Source organism: Ovis aries, chromosome 1 (assembly GCF_016772045.2).
Source record: "Ovis aries strain OAR_USU_Benz2616 breed Rambouillet chromosome 1, ARS-UI_Ramb_v3.0, whole genome shotgun sequence".
NCBI lineage: Eukaryota > Metazoa > Chordata > Mammalia > Artiodactyla > Bovidae > Ovis > Ovis aries.
The window spans coordinates 14,675,775-14,694,679 of NC_056054.1; the positions used below are offsets into that span (position 1 = coordinate 14,675,775).

The following is an 18,905-nucleotide window of genomic DNA, read 5'->3' on the forward strand; positions in this document are numbered from 1 at the left end:
ATATTTGCTGAACAAAAATGTAAGAACTTTGAAAAGAAAAATGACACCAAGGATAAGAAACTACTCTTTATTTTAGACAACTTCATAAAATTGTTTTCACCCGTCCCCACTTCTTGCCTTTCATCCCCTTGTTTTAGTTGAAAAGTCTTGAAAGATGAAGGAAAACCAGAAGGTAAACTTTGTAGCACTCAATAAAGTGCTTCCCTCAGACGCAGCTAATCATTTCCACAGACGGAGCATTCTGCAGAAGTCTTCCAAAAGTGGTGCTAGGATTACATGGGGTAAGGGGGTCGGGCTAAGATGTCTTTAGCAGAAATTCTCAAGAGTCCTTAATATTCTAAGGTGCGTAGATCTCCAAGAGAAAAGGGTTATGGAATGTTCCCTAAGCTTTCTTGAGCAATCTTTTTTTCACAGAACACATCAGAAGCAGTTTGGAGTGTGCTGGTAATACACATTTTTGAGATGGAAGTTAGAAAGCCTGATCTGTTCACATTTTTTCCCCTCCCAGTCTTCGCTAATGCCAGCAATAGAGTAACTCTGGAATCCAGACCACCAGTCATATTCAGAAGGGATAGCTTTATCAAGGGTGGAATGGAAAGAACCAGCTACCGCCTCCTTTTTAAATTGTTACATTTTTCTTTAAACCTCCCTACCTTCCCCATCTAAGTTTAGCAATATGTATACTTCCTGCCTTAAGCAATCCAACTGGGTGCTACTTCCCTCCTTTTGTGACAGAGCAACTAATTCATCACTACCTAAGGAGACAGTGCTACCAAGGCAAGATCGTGGGCTGCCAGAATTTGTAAAATAATACCCAAGACACACAGAAAGTAACATACTCAGAGGAGGGCAGCCTTAAAGAAATTACGTGGTTGCATTAGCCAAGCAATACTTTTCCGAGCACTGGTCATATCACCAGAACAGTTAAGGAAGCATTTTATGTGAATACCTCAGGCCTGGGTATTGGCCCCTCGGCTTGAGATGCGGCTAGATTTTCCTGAGAAAGTCATTCATCTTAGACTATCTCATCGGTTTAGTTTGTTCAGTCTCTTCCAGGCCTGGGCAAAGCTCTGGCACTGACCTGCAGCAAACTCGATTCCTAAAAGAGTCTGACCATATCAAAGGTGGTAAGACAAGCTCCACGGCTGTTAGCTAATTAAACTGACATTCCACACCATCTGCTGATAGGATGAGGCAAAGGATAAGACTCGTATCTTGGATCTTTCCAAGCGGGGCATGTTCGATGATGACTAAAGAAAAGGATTAGTTGCTAGCTGGATCTGAGCTCAGGCTTGGGCATAGAGGGAACTGGTTTGGAAGTGGGAGGGGTTCCCTGAGCTCTGGTTCAGACTACAAGGGTTTCACTCAAGGAAGGGTATGATGTGGGCGTAAAACCATTCTTCGGACAGTTGAAGGTGGTCACCTTCAAGAGCCAGGAACACCAGCTGTCCGGCCTTGTCCATTGCCTTGAGCCCCAGGCGGTCCTGCAGAGAAAAAGGCCATAATTAAGCTTAATGGTTTCACAGTAAAATCGTAACAGTTAACGAGATATTCTCAAAAATGCAGTATTTTCTCTTGAGTATTAAAATTTAGGTAAATGAAATGCCAACAAGGGTACTTCCCTCCCATTCTTTTCCCTAATATTAAAAACGTGTTTTTGATGGCTGTTCCTCTCACTGCTTGAAGCTTTAGGTAGTAGGATTTTAGTCCACCATGTATCTAAGCTGACTTGTCTTCTCTTAGGACACCATGGGGATGGGTTGGTGGTCCACTAGTGTCTTCTGATTTTTATGGAGTCAAACAATTGGGGGGGAAAAAAAAAGTTATGTGCCACTGAGGTGGTTCTATACAGGGTTTTATACTCTGCTTTCTGGAAAGTTTCCCAAAGCTTCTGGAGGACCACCTACAAGTGGGCAAGCCATGCACAAAACTGCCTCAAAATATCAAGTGGGACTGAGCCAAAGATGGGAGAACATTAGCTAGAGAACTTAAAACATACCCAACTCTTAGATAACAAAACTCAGACACTTTGACATTCTGTAGCTGAACAAGTCATGACAGCTGGGGTGCTGAAGAACAAGAGCTGGGAAGATGAGCAGTCAGCATGCTGCTCCTGCTCTTCAGTCGCTCAGTCATGTCCGACTCTGTGACCCCATGGACTGCAGCACGCCAGGCCTCCCTGTTCATCACCAACTCCCGGAGTTTACCCAAACTCATGTCCATTGAGTCAGTGATGCCATCCAGCCATCTCATCCTCTGTCCCCTTCTCATCCTGCCTTCAACCTTTCCCAACATTAGGGTCTTTTCAAATGAGTCAGCTCTTCACATCAGGTGGCCAAAGTATTGCAGTTTCAGCTTCAACATCAGTCCTTCCAATGAACATTCAGGACTGATCTCCTTTAGAATGGACTGGTTGGATCTCCTTGCTGTCCAAGGGACTGGCAAGAGTCTTCTCCAGCACCACAGTTCAAAAGCATCAAACCACCAATTTGAGTTTCATGACAAGTTCTTAATTCTAACTTGCAAAACTTAACAAACCCTAGCTTCCTTTTACCTCACCCGTGGTGGGGCACCAGAGGCAGGAGAAAAGTCAAGAGATGACAATTGGCCTCTGAAATTACTTGGGATCTGAACAGAAGGCAAGTGGTTTAGATGCATCATTTCTGCACTTTAGGAAGAGTATCTCCAAGATAAAAGCCTGAGAGTGTGGGAGACTCCAGAACTGGGAGTGGTGAAAAGCTGCTTGAAAAAAAGGCCTTCTGCTGCTGCTGAGTCGCTTCAGTCGTGTTCGACTCTGTGCGATCCCATAGACGGCAGCCCACCAGGCTCCCCCGTCCCTGGGATTCTCCAGGCAAGATCACTGGAGTGGGTTGCCACTGCTGAACAAAATTCATAGCTCTGTTCCTCCCAGTCTCCTGCAGGAGCTTTCCCCTGTCAGTGCCTGGTTTAAAAACAGGACTTCAGCATCTATTGATATTAGTGTTTTGAAGTAACAGCCCTCCATATTTTTGTCATGTGAGGGCTCTTTGGATTTGTGATGGACTGCGCCTCAGCAAAGGAAGCCAGTTCTAACCCTGTTATCAGGAGTTAGAGATATGTCCCTTGCCCAGGCCTGAAAACATGAGGAACAGGTCCTTCAACCTTCAGGATGGAGACCAGTAAACCAGCCTGATAAGCTGGTGCCACAATCAGTAGTCTAACGAGCCTTGCCCACAGCACCTGCTGTGCCAGAGTGTACAGGATCAGGAATGTCACCAAAACACCTAGCAGCTCCCAGCGTCGGGCTGACAAGGACTACACCGCTCCTCCCCAGTTACCTGTGTGTAGAGGGTGCTCTCCTGTAAGGGAATGGTCTCCTTGGCTTGGCCACTTCTGTAAAATCCAAACCACTACAGGAGAGGAGGAAGAAAGGAGGTCAGATCAGACACGCGCACACTGCCAGACTATTTCAAGACTGGCTAGTAGCTAAGACTACTGACAAACAACTCCCTAAGGCTGCAGCAAGGAGGGACAACAAAGCATGTCTTGAGTCATTTTTTCTTAAGGGTGGATCCTGAGGTATGAGTTAATCATTCCGAAGAGCTTTCCCATTCCCTAGAATTGCTGCTTCCTACAGTTACTGAGCACCTACTCTGAAAATCCTTGTGCTGTATAAACATTCAAAGATGAATTTATGTATACAGTCCCAACTTTTAAGCAGCTCTGGTCCAATGCACAGACACAACTAATTGTTTAGCATGGGGGTCAGCAAACTTTTCCATAATCAACAAACACAAAATAATTTAGGCTTTAAGGGGCCATGTGGTTGCAACTACTAAATACTGCCATTGTAATGCGAAAGAAGCCACGAGACAGTATTTTTTAAATGAACATGGCTGCATTCTTTTTTTCCTCTGTCTTTCCCCACCAGCCCCCAGCTGTATCCCAGCATGGCATGTGGGATCCTGGCCAGGGATCAAACCCACGTCCCCTGCAGTGGAAGCTCAGAGTCTTAACCAGTGGACTGCCAGGGAAGTCTCAATATGGCTGCATTCTAATGAAACTATTTATAGACACTGAAATTTGTAATTCATGTAATTTTTACATTATCAAAATTTTTTACTTTTTTCTACCATTTTTAAAAAAAAACCATTTTCCTTCGTGGGCCCTACAAAAGCAGGTACAGGGTAGATTCAGCACACAGGCTGTGGTGTGCTCTGACACAGTGTGATGAACACTGATAATTCTTAAGAGGGAGCAAATTCTGCCTAGAAGAAGGGTGGCTTTCTGGATGGAGGAAATGACATTTGAGCTGAACAGGAGCTTGTCAGGTGGAGAAGGCCAGGGAAGGGCATTTTAGAGACTAAAGCATGAACAAAGGAGCACAAAAGAAGAAACACGTGCCAGGAGCAGGGCATTTCAAGTAGCACAATATGACTTGGTCAGAGAGGGGATGAAGTGATCAATGAAGTAAGATTAGGTTGGAAAGAAATCAAAGCCAAGTCAAGGCTGAACGTGAATGTGAACCTCAGGGAGTTACAGATTTTGGACTGGTGCTGCTGAACCTTTTCTGGATCACAGATCTCTGAAAATCTGATAAAAAATTTCTAGACCCTTCCTCAGAGAATGCAACTTCAGCTTACCCTTGAACAACATGGGTGTGAACTGCTTGGGTCCACTTATATGTGGGTTTTGTTCAGTACTGTGGATGCTGAGGGACAACTATAAGTTATATGTAGATTTTTGACTGTGCAAAGCACCAGAGTCCCTAACCCCTATGTTGTTCAAGGGTCAACTGTATATAAGTTTGCAAACAGTTTTGGGTTGTGGGGGGTTATAACCCTGAGTGTCCCATTTATAGACCTCAGAACCCCTGCTCTACACAAATGTGGGTGGAAGGGACTGACAATTCTTCCCAGCAGGCAGCTGTGGGTTTTGGGTTTTTTTTTCGTTTTTTTTAAATTGATTTATTTATTTGGCTACATTGGGTCTTGGTTGCAGCATGTGGGATCGTAGTTCCCTGATCAGGGACTGAACCTGCATCCCCTGCATTGGGAGAACAGAGTTTTAACCACTGAACCACCAGGGAAGTCCCCAGGCAGCTGTGTTTTAATGCCATTTTCTCCGTCAGTCTCCTGGCATGTTGTGGCCTAAGAAGCGTCTCACCTCAGAATCCACAGGGTCCACGATGGAATCATTGAGGAATTTCACCATCACAAACTTCTTGAGGGCCATCAGGTTTTTCTTGTAGGACTCATTGACACCCTGGAGGAAAAGTCAATAGTAAGAACCATCAGATTACCATCATTACCATCAGATTCTAGCCAGGGAATTAAAACCTTACAGTGCTCTGGTCTGCCTGACCCTGGGTTTCTTCTCCATGGTAGTGGGCTGCTTTTCTCGCTTCCTGCCCAGAATACACCAGGTACAGCCTTTTTCTTAACATGCCATCTGACTGACAATGCTCCCAGCAACCATGGCGTACAGATGGCAACCATGAATGGCCACCATGAATCTGTCACTGCACTCTACAGGTCTCCATCACATAGGTCAAAGACTTCTAGCCAGAGAAAGCCAAGGCAAAATAAGAAACTGCAAACTCTGAGTGGTTCTGCCATACTATTCTGTTCCCATCGCTCCCCTCTTCAAATTCTGGTTTTGTTTGTTTGTTTTAAACCTCCAGATAAGCCAATAAAAATTGAGCCAGAATCTCCCATGTTCATCTCTGGGACACACTCAGTCCCCTGTGCAGTCTCTCTCTTAAGTAATTCACTCTTCTGAAAAAATATGACCCCAAAGCGATCCACTGGAAAGGCTTCCCTCAGTAAGGCGGCAGTTGAGGTTCCTGCCAGCCAGCACCTATTGAGTTCACCCCGCTGCTTCAACATTAGGCAAGAGGAAGAATCCACAGGAAGAAAGCCAAGTGAATTTCAGCCTCCCTAGAAGGAACTGAACCTCATAAGCACCGCCTCCCCCAATACAGAACTTCCGTTTCCTGGGTTCTGCCTGGGATATTTTGGACAGTCACTGCTCATCTGTTTATAATGCCCCTAACAGGAAAGGGAATGCGCAATTATGGTAGCCTGGGTTGGGTACTTACTCTCTCTTGATTAATATCTGCCAGGAAGATGCTGTGGTTGCGGTATATGTCCTCCTTGATGGGGTCGTGCCAGTATTCTGCTTGCACCAGGCTGTGGGAGAAAAAGAAGGAAAGGTGACCAAGCAGCACATTAGTCAGTATGCCCGAGGCATGGCCCTGGGCACAGGCCACCGAGAGATCGAAGGGACAAGAGCCTTCTGTTCCTGCTGCCTGATCCCTTTTTCCTTAGCATCTCCTATGCTCCTTCCTTCTTGTCCTTGAGACCTAGCTTAAATATCATTTCTTCAAAGACCACTCTGGCCAAACTAGGCACCTCCTCCATTACTGTCCATCACTGCACCTTGTTTCTTTCTGCCACAGCCTTAGCTGGTACTAAGGGGGATCAAGTACCCTGATCAGGGATCGAACCCAGGCCCCCCTGCATTGGGAACTCAGAGTCTCAACCACTGGATCCGGAAAGTCCCCCGGGCTATCTTACTTTGAACTTCCAGGATCTCTCTCTTACTCTTTAATGATTGGTTTTATTTGAATTCTTTTCTAGAGTCATGGATGATCTCTTTATCTCTGAAGATAATAATATAGGCTTTTTTTTGTTTAAGGTTTCCTTCAGCTTCTTGAATTGCCATCTGTTTCTTCCAAGTCCCTTTTTACTTTTTGTTGTTTTGACTGTCTTCTATTTTGGAAGCTTTCCTCAGATGTCTGATGGAGGGGTGGGGTGGCGGTCCTTGGCTCACTGTTCATATTTAAACAAGAGCTTCCCTGATAGCTCAGTTGGTAAAGAATCTGCCTGCAACGCAGGAGACCCTGGTTCAATTCCTGGGTGGGGAAGATCGGCCAGAGAAGGGATAGACTACCCTCTCCAGATTTCTTGGGCTTCCCTTGTGGTTCAGCTGGTTAAGAATCCACCTGCAATGCGGGAGACCTAGGTTCAATCCCTGGGCTGGGAAGATCCCCTGGAGACAGGAAAGGCTACCCACTCCAATATTCTGGCCTGGAGAATTCCACGGACTGTATTGTTCACAGGGTCGCAAAGAGTCGGACACAACTGAGCCACTTTCACTTTCACTGAGCTGAATAGAAGTTCTTCACACAGTTCAGTTCAGTTGCTCAGTCGTGTCCGACTCTTTGCGACCCCATGAACCGACGCATGCCAGGCCTCCCTGTCCATCACCAACTCCCGGAGTCTACCCAAACCCATGTCCATTGAGTCAGTGATGCCATCCAACCATTCCATCCTCTGTCGTCCTCTTCTCCTCCAGCCCTCAACCCATCCCAGCATCAGGATCTTTTCAAATGAGTCAGCTTTTTGCATGAGGTGGCCAAAGTATTGGAGTTTCAGCTTCAACATCAGTCCTTCCTAAGAACACTCAGGACTGATCTCCTTTAGGATGGACTGGTTGGATCTCCCTGCAGTCCAAGGGACTCTCAAGAGTCTTCTCCAACACCACAGTTCAAAAGCATCAATTCTTCTGCGCTCAGGTTTCTTTATACTCCAACTCTCACATCCATACATGACTACTGGAAAAACTATAGCCTTGACTAGATGGACCTTTGTTGACAAAGTAATGTCTCTGCTTTTAATATGCTGTCTAGGTTGGTCGTAACTTTCCTTCCAAGGAGTAAGCATCTTTTAATTTAGACAGCTCTCTACTGGTGGTTTCACTACGTGGGAGTCAAAGGAGTCCTGATTTGTTGGAGGATTGTGAAATATCAACCTGCAGATCTCTCTGGGACCAGTTTTTTCAGGGAGGGATCCATCAAACTTCTGCCAAGAAGATAATAACCTGGCTGCTATCATTCTGGGAATCAAACAGGAGGAGGTGGGTTTTCAATATGGTGTCTTATCACCATCCTGTGTTTATTATCCCAAAGTCTGGTACTTCTTGAGTTAAACTGCTCCAGAAAATAAATTTGGCTTCTCTTGTCAGGGTTGGGGATGAGCAGTCACTTGGACATACACTTAAGGGATTCGGGGAGTCTGATCATTGTTTCTACAGATTTTCAACGAAGAGTCTCATGCACTTACTCCACCAAAGTATCTTAGATGTTAAACTCCTGACTCTTTCTGAGACTGTAAAAAGTGAACTGGTCCCTTCTTGTCAGTGTTTCCTTCAACAGACATAAAGGTTTCAGAATTTTCTGCTCTGCTAAAACAGTTATCACTCATTCATCTGCTTTCTTTCAAAAAACATATTGACATCTTTTTTATCATCTCTTCTCTCCTCTCCTGCTCTCTTTGCCCTTGTGAGTTTATCACAGTTTATTCTTTTGCTTTGTTGTTGTTTAGTCGCTAGGTTATGTCTGATTCCTTTGGGACCCCGTGAACTATAGCCTACCAGGCTCCCCTGTCCAAGGGATTCTCCAGGCAAGAATACTCGGGAGGGTTGCCATGCCCTCCTCCAGGGGATCTCCCTGACCCTGGGGTCAAACCCAGTCTCTTACGTCTCCTGCATTGGCAGGCAGGCTCTTTACCACTGGCGCCACCTGGGAAGCCCCATAACCATACTAGTTGATCCCGAATCTCAGCTATCACCCAGAATACTCCAGACCTACTAAATCCAAATTTCTAGGGATGAAGCTCTGGAATTCATTTTTAATGAATTTCTCAGGGGGCCTGACATATAATTTAGGTTTGGGAACAACTGAAGGACAACCTACTCCAAAAGTAATTCTGAGTATTTTGAAATACCCAAACATAGGTAGTTGAGGACACTGATGTAAGAGGTTAAGCCTTTGCTGCTGACAATATAAAGAATCTGTCCTTCAAATATTAACAGTAGTTTCTTAGCCTGAGTAATTTCTATAGGCTTGTTTTTTTTAAAGATGAAAATGTAATTACATTCTTCTTATACAGAAAAATGTCCTCCCTTTCTTTAAATTTACTATTAGAGCAGTTTTAGATTTACAATAAAATGAAGCAGATAGTATATTCACAGTCATCTGAATATCATTTAAATATCACTAGCAGCTACTCCTAGCATCACGGTTAGCATGAGAGTAAATAAGACATTATCACGCAGTGACAGTTCCGCATCCTTTTCGGCTAACCATACATACCGTTCCTGTATAGCTTTGTTGTAAGCCCCAGCGTTCAGTGTTTTTCTGATGAAGTCACAGATGTGTGAGCTTTCTCCTGGGCACCGAGGGAGTCCAAAAACACCTACAGCAGTAGAAGACAGATACTCATGCCTTTCATAATCATGTTCTGAATACCTACTATGTGCAGGGCATTGACAGAAACAAAAACCAGAAATAGATCCTGATTTCATTCATTCATTTCTTAAGGAAATAATGTATTTGGAATTGATACTTTAACCAGCTTCCTCCTGGTGTTCCCTCTCCTTTCTGCCTCAGGCCCTTTGCACCTACTCCCCTCCGGAGGATGTGCTTCTGTTACTGTTTCATTGGGGGGCCTCATTCTCACCTCTTGGGTCTTGGCTTAGAGAAGTCATATCTGAGAAGCCCAGGTCTCAAGCAGTGCTCAACCCCTGTTCCTCCCCCAACCCAGTTATACCTGTGTCCTCATCAATAACATTTTGGGAGGTACCAGACATACCAATTCTAAGCATATATTGGCAATAATTAATTTAATCCTTACAACCACCCTGTGGAGTAGAAATCATGATTTAGAGCATATTATAGACAGGAAACTTTTAAATAGAGAGGTTAGATACTTTGTCTGAGGTTAGACAGTAAGTGATGGAGCCAAGATATGAACATGAGCAGTTTGGTTCCAGTGCCCAGGCCTTTCACAAATATAACCACTATTCTTCCATTTTTTGTATTTTTTTCTTTATCACAGTTACTACTATCTGTATTTATTTTGTTTGCTTACTTGTTTCATGTCTAGTCTCCCCACACAAGGATGGAAGTTTCATGAAGGCAGAAACCTTATCTGTCTTGTTTTGAGGTTTTCAATAAATATTCATGGAATCAATGAATGAATGATAAAGCTGTTTCTACCAATTTGCATCTGAATAAAACATATACTTTTAAAAAGTATTTTCCTACCTGTTATTTTATTTCATCCTCTGAAAAACTCCCGTAAGATGGGCAGCATCTTATTTTAGCTTCTCTCTGTGAAAGGGACCCTACGATACCAAATTACTTGTCCAATTAACACTTAATTGGATGAATCCAATCTCCTGATTATAAGGAGAATCCTGCTCCTACACTCAACCAGCTTAACAGCTAAATCCATTAGAAGAGAAATAAAGTTCTACCCCAAGACACATCTGCCCCAAAAGTTTATTAATTCTGTCTAAATAGCAAACCTGTTGGGGTTTTTTTTTTTTTTGAAAGATTTCATCTCTGCTGTTAATTTTACAGACAAAAAAAGCCTAGACACTATTCATTGCCTAAGTCCCAATTCAATAGGACACCACTCATGTCAGAAAACAGGAAAGATTGTTGGACTTTCCAAATTCCTCAACCACTGCCTGCTACAGGGCTGCAACCATCTCAACTGCAGGAAACCATGCCAATTATATTAGAGAAAAGTAGGTGGTAATGTAATGACTCCCCTGTATGCCAGGTGTCTGGAATCCTGTTTTGTCATCATTGCTGGCTAGTCTGTTATAACTTAGAAAAACAGGATTTGGGGGAGGATGGCTGACTTCTTGTACAAACAGAGATGCTAGAATATTTTAGGTAAAAAGGACAAAGTTACCTTGATGTTGTCCCCCAACTGAGATGAGATTGACCATGGGAGGTGATGGGCATCTCTGAGCCACTGCCCGCCTGGAGGAAAAAAAAGGTTATCAGTTTCCACTGTCAGATGGAAACAGATCATCAATAATCAACTTCTCAGGGGAGCCTGGGGGAGAATGGGTACCTATATATGTACGGCTGAGTCCCTTCACTGTTCACCTGAAACTCACCACATTATCTGCTAATCAACTATACTTCAATACAAAATTAAGTTAAAAAAAAAAAAAAACCTTCCCAGATTAAGTTACTTCATCTGTGGTTCCCCAAAGCCACAAAGTTTCAGGATTTAGTTTCCTCTGATACAGCCAAACACAAATCTTTATTCCTTCATAGAAAATAAATTAAGTTCCACAGAGCTTCTTTCAAGGGGCTATTTCAGAAGAGCTTCCCATCCAAGGAAGATGAAGATTCCAAAAACACTAAACGGATAGATCTATCTGCATCAAAGGGCAAACAGTCAGTTTCACGTGATACCATATATAAGTGGTATGATATAACAGAAAGGGACTTACAGAAATTGGCCTCCCTGGGAGAACCCCATAGCATTGTAGCCTTGCTGCAGTTTAGGATCCTTAGCAAGAATCTGACACACTGTTGTTACTTGGGAGTTGACATTCAAAAAGAAGCTGTTCTCCACATCCTAAAAGAGAAGCCACAGAGAAATGAAAGGACGGGGCTGAACACAAGCACTGGCACCTTCTCTAAGAGGCAAACTTGTTTAGGCTGGTACCCTCATAAGCCACTCAAAAACTTAAGTATCACTGTATGGTCTTCCGCTAAAAATGCAAGGTAAAGCATTTTAATAGTACATTCTATGAAATCAGTCAGCAAGCCTTCAAAGGAACAGAACTGTGAAGCGCCTCACCTCTCTGAGAGTCTTCCCAATCTCTAAAGATAAGACGTGAATTCCAGGTATTTTCTTCTCAACCATTTTTTTAATAGCACCCATACTTAAGGGATTACAACAGCTGTCTCCTAGACAACAAAGACAATCATGGAAACTTATGAGTGAAAACAACATTATTTAACTTTTTAAAACTCTGTACTTCAAAGGCATTAATGAAAATATGCAAAGACAACACACAGAAGAAAATGTTTGCAAAACATACTTCATAAGAGTTTAACATCTGGAATATACAAAGAACTCTACGAGTCAGCAAGAAGATAATCTAATTAAAATAGGAAAAGGACTTGAACAGACATCTCTTCAAAGCAGACATACAAATGGCCAACAAGCACACGAAATTATGTTCACCACCACTGGTCATTAAGGAAATGCAAATCAAAATCACAATGAGGTACCAATGCAAACCTACCAAGATGCCTTTAAAGCCTTCAATTTTTTTTTTTAATTAACTTATTTAAAAATGGAAAATAACAGACTTACCTGGTGGTCCAGTAGTTAAGAATCTGCCTACCAATGCAGGGGACATGGTCCTAGAAGATTCTACATGCCACAGGGCAACTAAGCCTGTGTGCAACAACTACTGAGCCCCTCGCCCCAGAGCCCGTGCACCACCACAAGAGAAGCCCCCTCAATGAGAGGCCCAAGCACTGCAACTAGAGAAAGCCCTCACACAGCAACGAAGACCCAGTGCAGCCAAAAATAAATAAATAAATAAATGTTTAAATAGAAAATTGCAAGTGTTGGCAAAGATAGGGAGAAATAGGAACTCTTTACATTGCTGGTGGAAATGTAATATGGTGCAGCCACTGTGAAAACAATTTGATGGTTCCTCAAAAAGTTAAAGACACAATGACCATTTGACCCATTAATTTCAACTCTAAATACACAACCAAGAAAAGTGAAAACATACGTCCCTACAGAGACTTGTACAAGAATATTTAAAGCAGCATTATCTTTAATAGCTAAAAGGTGGAAAACACTCAAAAGTCTATCAATGGATGACTGGATAAACAAATTATGGCAGATATATACAGGAAAATATTATTCTGCCATAAAAAGGAACAAAGTATTGAAACATGCTACAACATGGATGAACCTCAAAAACGTTATTTTAAGTGAAATAAGCCAGAAATGAAAGGTCACATACTGTATAGTTCCTTTTATATGACACGTCCAGAATAGGCAAATCCATTGAAACAGAAAGCAGACTGAACATTTCCTGGGGTGACAGGAAGACGGGGTGAAGCGTGATTCCTTAAAACGGGGTACACATATTTTCTGCAGTGATGAAAAAGTTTTGAAACTAGAGAGAAGCGGTGGTTGCACAACATGAATACACTAAGTGCCACTGAACTGTGTACTTTAACATGGGTAAGTGTATGTTACATGAGTTTCCCCTCAACAACAACAAAAAGAACATTTTTTGCTCAGCTCACGTAATAGCTTCAAAAGCCCAATACAGTATCATGGGGACCCCAAATTCACAATTGAAAATAAGCAGAGGTGCATGGTCTCTTATCATCTAGCACATCTGCGGTTCACAGGCCCCAAAGCACCTTGAAATCTCTCTCTTTAGGGCCAGGACTAGACCAAGACAAGTAAAGAAAGCTCATGTAAGTGCTGACATTGAACTTACATTCTGCACTTTTTTTTCTTCCTGTTTCAAGGAACCAAGAACTAAGAATAGCAGGCAAAGTGACTGACTGCTGAGTAGGATAAGTGGGCTAAGATCATTTTCCATTTTGAACTTAATCATTCCATTTTCAACCTGAGAGCTAAACTTAAAAATTCGTTTTTAAAGAAGGAAAAGAGCTCAAGCATGTTCTGTTTCTCACACTGAACTATAATCATGGGTTACTTAGGTGGCTTCCAAATAGACTGGCTGTGCTCTGGGAGGACACAGAGCTCTCTCTCATGTTCTCTTTTATCTCCACTGCAGTAGCCCGAGGCCCTGGCACAGACTCTTGAAAAACATTCTCTACCTACTGACTCTAATTCCTCTCTGAATGTTTTTCTTTCACCTATTCCAATAAGGTTCTCACTCTTACCACTCCCCTAAAAGTGGTTTACTCAAGGTCGTTAGTGATCTTCCCATTGCTAAATCCAGTAACCAATTCTTGGCCCTCATCTTAGTTGACCTATCACCAGCATTTCACAGTTTGCTATCCCTTCCTCTTGAAACATTTTCACGTGGTTTCAAGACATTGCTCTCTTCTGACTCCACCTTCTCCCTAGCTGTTCTGTCTCTGTCTCCTTTGCTAATTCCTCTCCATCCCCTTGGGGGCTTCCCTGGTGGCTTAAGGGTAAAGAATCTGGTTTGATCCCTGGGTTGGAAAGATCCCCTGGAGAAGGAAATGGCAACCCACTCCAGAATTCTTGCCTGGAGAATCCCATGGACAGAGGAGTCTGGTGGGCTATAGTCCACAGGCTCAAAAGAGTCAGACACGACTGAAGCGACTTAGCACACATGCATTCCATCTCTTCATCCTCCAGGTGCTGGGAATGCCTCAGAACTCAGCCTTTAGACCTCTTTCCTCTTCTGAATATCCTCACTCCCTACGTGATTCTGTCCAGTCTCACGGCTTTAAATACTAGCCATATGCCACAGGTTCCCAACTTAATCCTCCAGCCTGTATCTGTCTCAAGACTTCACACTCCAAATGCCTCTACATCTCCTGAATATGTAACAAACATCTCAAATTTAGTAAGTCCCAAAGCACATTCTTGATTTTCACCCCAAATTTGTTCACCCTACAGGATCCCCCATTTTGGTAAAATGACAACCTTATCCTTCTTGCTGTCCAGACCAAAAACCATGGAACCATCCTTGACTCCTTTCTTATCTCATATATAATCTGTTAGCAAATCCTACTGGTTCTATCTTCAAACTGTATCCAAATGTTGACTACTTCTCAACATCTCCCCTTTTACTGTACTTTTTCAAGTCACCGTCACCTCGTTTCAGTTCAGTTCAGTCGCTCAGTCATGTCTGACTCTTTGCAACCCCATGGACTGCAGCATGCCAGGCCTCCCTGTCCATCACCAACTCCCAGAGTTTACTCAAACTCATGTCCATTGAGTCGGTGATGCTATCCAACCATCTCAGCCTCTGTTGTCCTCTTCTCCTCCCGCCTTCAATCACTCCCAGCATCAGGAATATAGGAACTAGAGTGCTTTTAAAATGCAAATCAGATCATGTCACTCATCTGCTCAAAACTCACAATAATGTCCCATCTCTTCTAGCCAAAGTTCCTACAGTAGCCTTAGTAGCCCCAACAACACATGCAGGCCATCCTCCTACCCCTATTTTCTTCTGATTCACTGCGTTTCAGCTACACTGACCTGAGTGTTGCTCCTTGAACACACTAGACATACTAGATACTTCTGCCTCATGACTTTGCATTTGCTGATCTTTCCACCATATACTCACATGGCATCTTCTCTCATGGACTTCAGGCCTTTGCTCAGATAATCACTTTTTCAGTAAATCCTGACTTTGCTCTATGAAACTGCAAGCCCCCACTTGCACTCTCTATCCTCCCCCTCCGCTGCTTTATTTTCCTCCATTGCACGAATCACCGTTTGACATATGTTTATTTATTTATCGTTTGTCTCTTCCACTGGGAAGTTCTAAAAGAGCAAAGAATTTAGTCTGTTTAGTTTACTGTATCCTCAGGATCCAGTAGGTAATCAATAGCTACGCGTCAAAAGTATAAACGAATTACAGGTGCCTAAGAAATCTGCGTTCAATGCATGAATGAACAAAAGGATGGAGATGCCGCGGTCACGCAGGCACAACCCTGCCTTCCCGAGCGAGAGTCCGATGCTGCACCCTGACGCCACTGCCCTGAGATTAAACTAGGACACCGCGTAAAATCCTACCGCAGTGCACAGCCCGCTGTGAGCGCTTACCAAAAGACAGTTCCCTCCTCAGCATCTCCCTTTCCAATGCAGGGTAACCCCTAAATCCTAAAACGTGGAGCCGGTCCGGTGCTGTGTGACCACGGTCCTCGCCCTCCACACTTGCACTTTGCAGACGCGAACCCAGGCTTGGAGAGGGAAAGGATCGCCAAACCTTTTTGACTCTCGTCTCACTCCCTCCTTCACTCACCCATCCCATGCCAGATCACCAGCGGCAGGGGAGCCGGCGGGTCGAGATCCCCCAGCGCCAGGGAAGTGCAGGAACCCAGCAGGAAAGCGAGAGCCAAGAGGCACAAGCAGCTGGACGACGCCATCTTGACTCTATCACGTGACCGCGCCCCCCTGCCCCGGCCTCTATGCGGGCGCGGGCGCGGGCTCGTCGCATCCGCCGCGCCTCGGCCTGCGTTGCTCCGGGCCGACGGGCGTCTCTCCTGGCTAGTTGCCCCAGTGGACTGCTCGCCACCAGAAATCAAACGCGTGTCAACATATACTCAGTGCTTCCTGTGCATCAAGCACTGTTCTCAGCGCTTTACATCTGCTAACTGCTTTAATCCCCATCACGCCCAAATACACTTCTCCCCATTTTACAGGTCAGACTCTTGAGGCACTGAGAATGTGGGTTAGCAACCAAGGTCACAGAGATAGTACGTAGGTGGATCCAAAGGCTTTGCTCTTACCCTTGCATCGCCCTGCCTTTGGAAGAAAAGTACTTTGTGGAAGAGAAGGAAGAGGGAAGGAGGAAGGAAAAAAGAGCTGACTCAGCTCTTTATCAGAAATTGAAGGAGAGTTATAATTTCCAGGGCTAATCATGACAGTGTGGTGTTCACTATCGTGAAGGAAAGATAGAACTTCAAAAGGCAAAGATAAAATGCCAGAGAAGGACTGGTATAAGCTAAGATAGAGAGGGAAGGTACGTGTTTTCTAGAAGTGTTGCAACTTCCAGATTGACAGAAACGTCTGATGGATGTAAGCATGGTGGAAAAAGCCACTGCCACTTTCTGGTATAAACTCAAAGCTGAATTATGGTAGGAACCTTTCATCCACCATTTCCTACTTTTTGCTTGCCTCCAGATTAATAATCTCAAGCCTTGCCCGCAAAAGAAGAAAATGATTTTTTTTTCAGCAAAACATTGAAATTGTTTAAATGGAGAGTTTAAGTGAATTAAAGTGTATCCATTATATAATGGAAAATTGTGAGGTGGATTTTATTAAAGGATAGGTAAATTTGTATATGTGGTGGTGGTTGTTTAGTCTCTTAGGTCATGTCTGACTCTGTTGCAACCCTATGGACTGCAGCCTGCTAGCCTCCTCTGTCCATGGGGTTCTCCAGGCAGGAATAGGGCAGTGGGTTACCATACCCTCCTCCAGGGGATCTTCCCCACCCAGCGATCGAACCTACCTCTCTTGCATTGGCAGGAGGGTTCTTTACAACTAGCACCGCCTGGGAAGCCCAAAGTTGTATATTGTGACATGGCAAAATGTTTTTGATTTATTTTAAAGGAAAAACTCATGAGAAGACTTGACTCATTGGAAAAGATTTTGATGCTGGGAGGGATTGGGGGCAGGAGGAGAAGGGGATGACAGAGGATGAGATGGCTGGATGGCATCGCTGACTCGATGCACGTGAGTTTGGGTGAACTCCGGGAGTTGGTGATGGACAGGGAGGCCTGGCGTGCTGCGATTCATGGGGTCGCAAAGAATCGAATACAACTGAGCGACTGAACTGAACGGAACTGAAAGGAAAACCTAGGAAATGTATTTCTACAGGAAATATATATGTTGTTCTGAGGGGCAACTACTGAGTGCCACGCTCTGCAACCAGAGAAGCTGTGGCTACACTCAGGGCAAATAGAGAAAGCCACAAGCAGCAATGCAAAGACCCAATGCAGTCAAAAATAAATAAATAATAAGTTTTTTTGTTTAAAGAAGTATATATATTGTGATGGATATACCACTCTATATTTACTGAAAATTATTGGGTTGTCCACATGAAATTGGTGAGTATTATGGTATGTAAAACCTAGCTTAATAAAGCTGTTCTTTCAACATCTGTATATTCACATATTTCTACTGATTTTGACTGAAAGGCTGAAGCACTGACAAGCAGAAAGAAAAGAAATATATAACAAGATCAGGAAGCTGTTAAAAGTGACGTCTGGGGGACAGTGTTATTATGTCCACTGAAAAAAAGTGCACAACACGAGAGCTGTGATGTAAGTTTTATTTGGGGCAAAGTGAAGACTATAGCCCAGAGATAACTTCTCAGAGAGCTCCGAGGATCTGCTCCAAAGAGGTTAGCAGGGGGATGTCAGTGTATAATGTGATTTCGGAGAAGCAAGAGACCTGCAGTCAAGCACTTACTTTGGCAGAGGGTGGCTGCTTTTCACTCTAAGGTAGCTGCTAGTCAGGAGGAGCAGATGCTTCATTAACGATTTCAGTGCTTTCCTGGGCATGAGAAGATGCAAAAATTGGGGCTCATAAAATCTTCTGAAAATCTCTGACTACCTGGAGACCTGTTCTGCCAGTTGTTTCCAGAGCCCACAGTGCTTCATTCCTGATCTCCACCCTGAACTCCCTTCAGGGGATGCTGAAGGTCAAAGATTGCAGTGGCTAGTGACTTCATTCTTGTAGCACCACATGGCGAGTGACAGTTTTTAGTTGCCAATTATAAGGCACTTTCATTTTGTGTTTTATACACTTCTGTATGGTTTTAATTTTTACAGGAAGGATATATAACTTGTTTATCCCCCAGTTTTTTTGAAATATAGCTACAACATTGTATTAGTTTGAGGTATACAACACAATGAATATGTATAATAGATACATAACTTTTAAAATCAGTAAAAGATATATGTATGTTAAAAATTATTGTGTTTCTCGGTGAAGGCAATGAAATAAAGCTTTCTCATAGACTCTGTTTCCACCAATACCCAAGAAAGTTTTTAAAAGTTAAAATTTCATCCACAGCAAGCAAAGAGTAACAGCTTAATGTCTTAAATATCAACAAGTGGCAGTCAAGGAAAGATACAGAAGATTCTGGTCTGGAGCATTCCATCAATACTCATACTGTTAAAACTCAAAATCCTAGAAATTAACACATACATATGCACATATATCCTGAGAGAAAAGTAAGTGGCTTCCTTATCTTTTATGTCTTCTCTCCGGAAATGTGAAAATGGCTGCTGGGGAGAAGGTGGAGTGAGAAGTGAAGACTAGACCAAGTCTTTAGGTAGCAGTGAAGACTCCAGGAAAGCCTAGTGAATCAGGGGAGGCTCTTTCCCATAGTAG

General features: G+C 43.5%; 1 protein-coding gene and 1 non-coding gene across 2 annotated transcripts; one reads left to right on the forward strand and one right to left on the reverse strand.

Annotated features, from left to right (window-relative positions):
* Positions 1-53: 53 nt before the first annotated feature.
* PPT1 (palmitoyl-protein thioesterase 1) lies at positions 54-15,947 on the reverse strand. Its single transcript, XM_004001836.4, has 9 exons — positions 15,808-15,947; positions 11,655-11,764; positions 11,302-11,429; positions 10,749-10,819; positions 9,137-9,239; positions 6,080-6,170; positions 5,146-5,244; positions 3,318-3,389; positions 54-1,484 (listed from the first exon to the last, which is right to left on the reverse strand). Exons 1-9 carry the CDS (start codon positions 15,929-15,931, stop codon positions 1,362-1,364), a joined length of 921 nt encoding a protein of 306 aa, XP_004001885.3. The 5' UTR covers positions 15,932-15,947; the 3' UTR covers positions 54-1,361.
* On the forward strand, positions 1,659-1,806 carry LOC114111355 (small nucleolar RNA SNORA79). The gene has a single exon (XR_003587424.1). It is a non-coding gene; the product is annotated as a small nucleolar RNA SNORA79 (small nucleolar RNA).
* Positions 15,948-18,905: the final 2,958 nt, after the last annotated feature.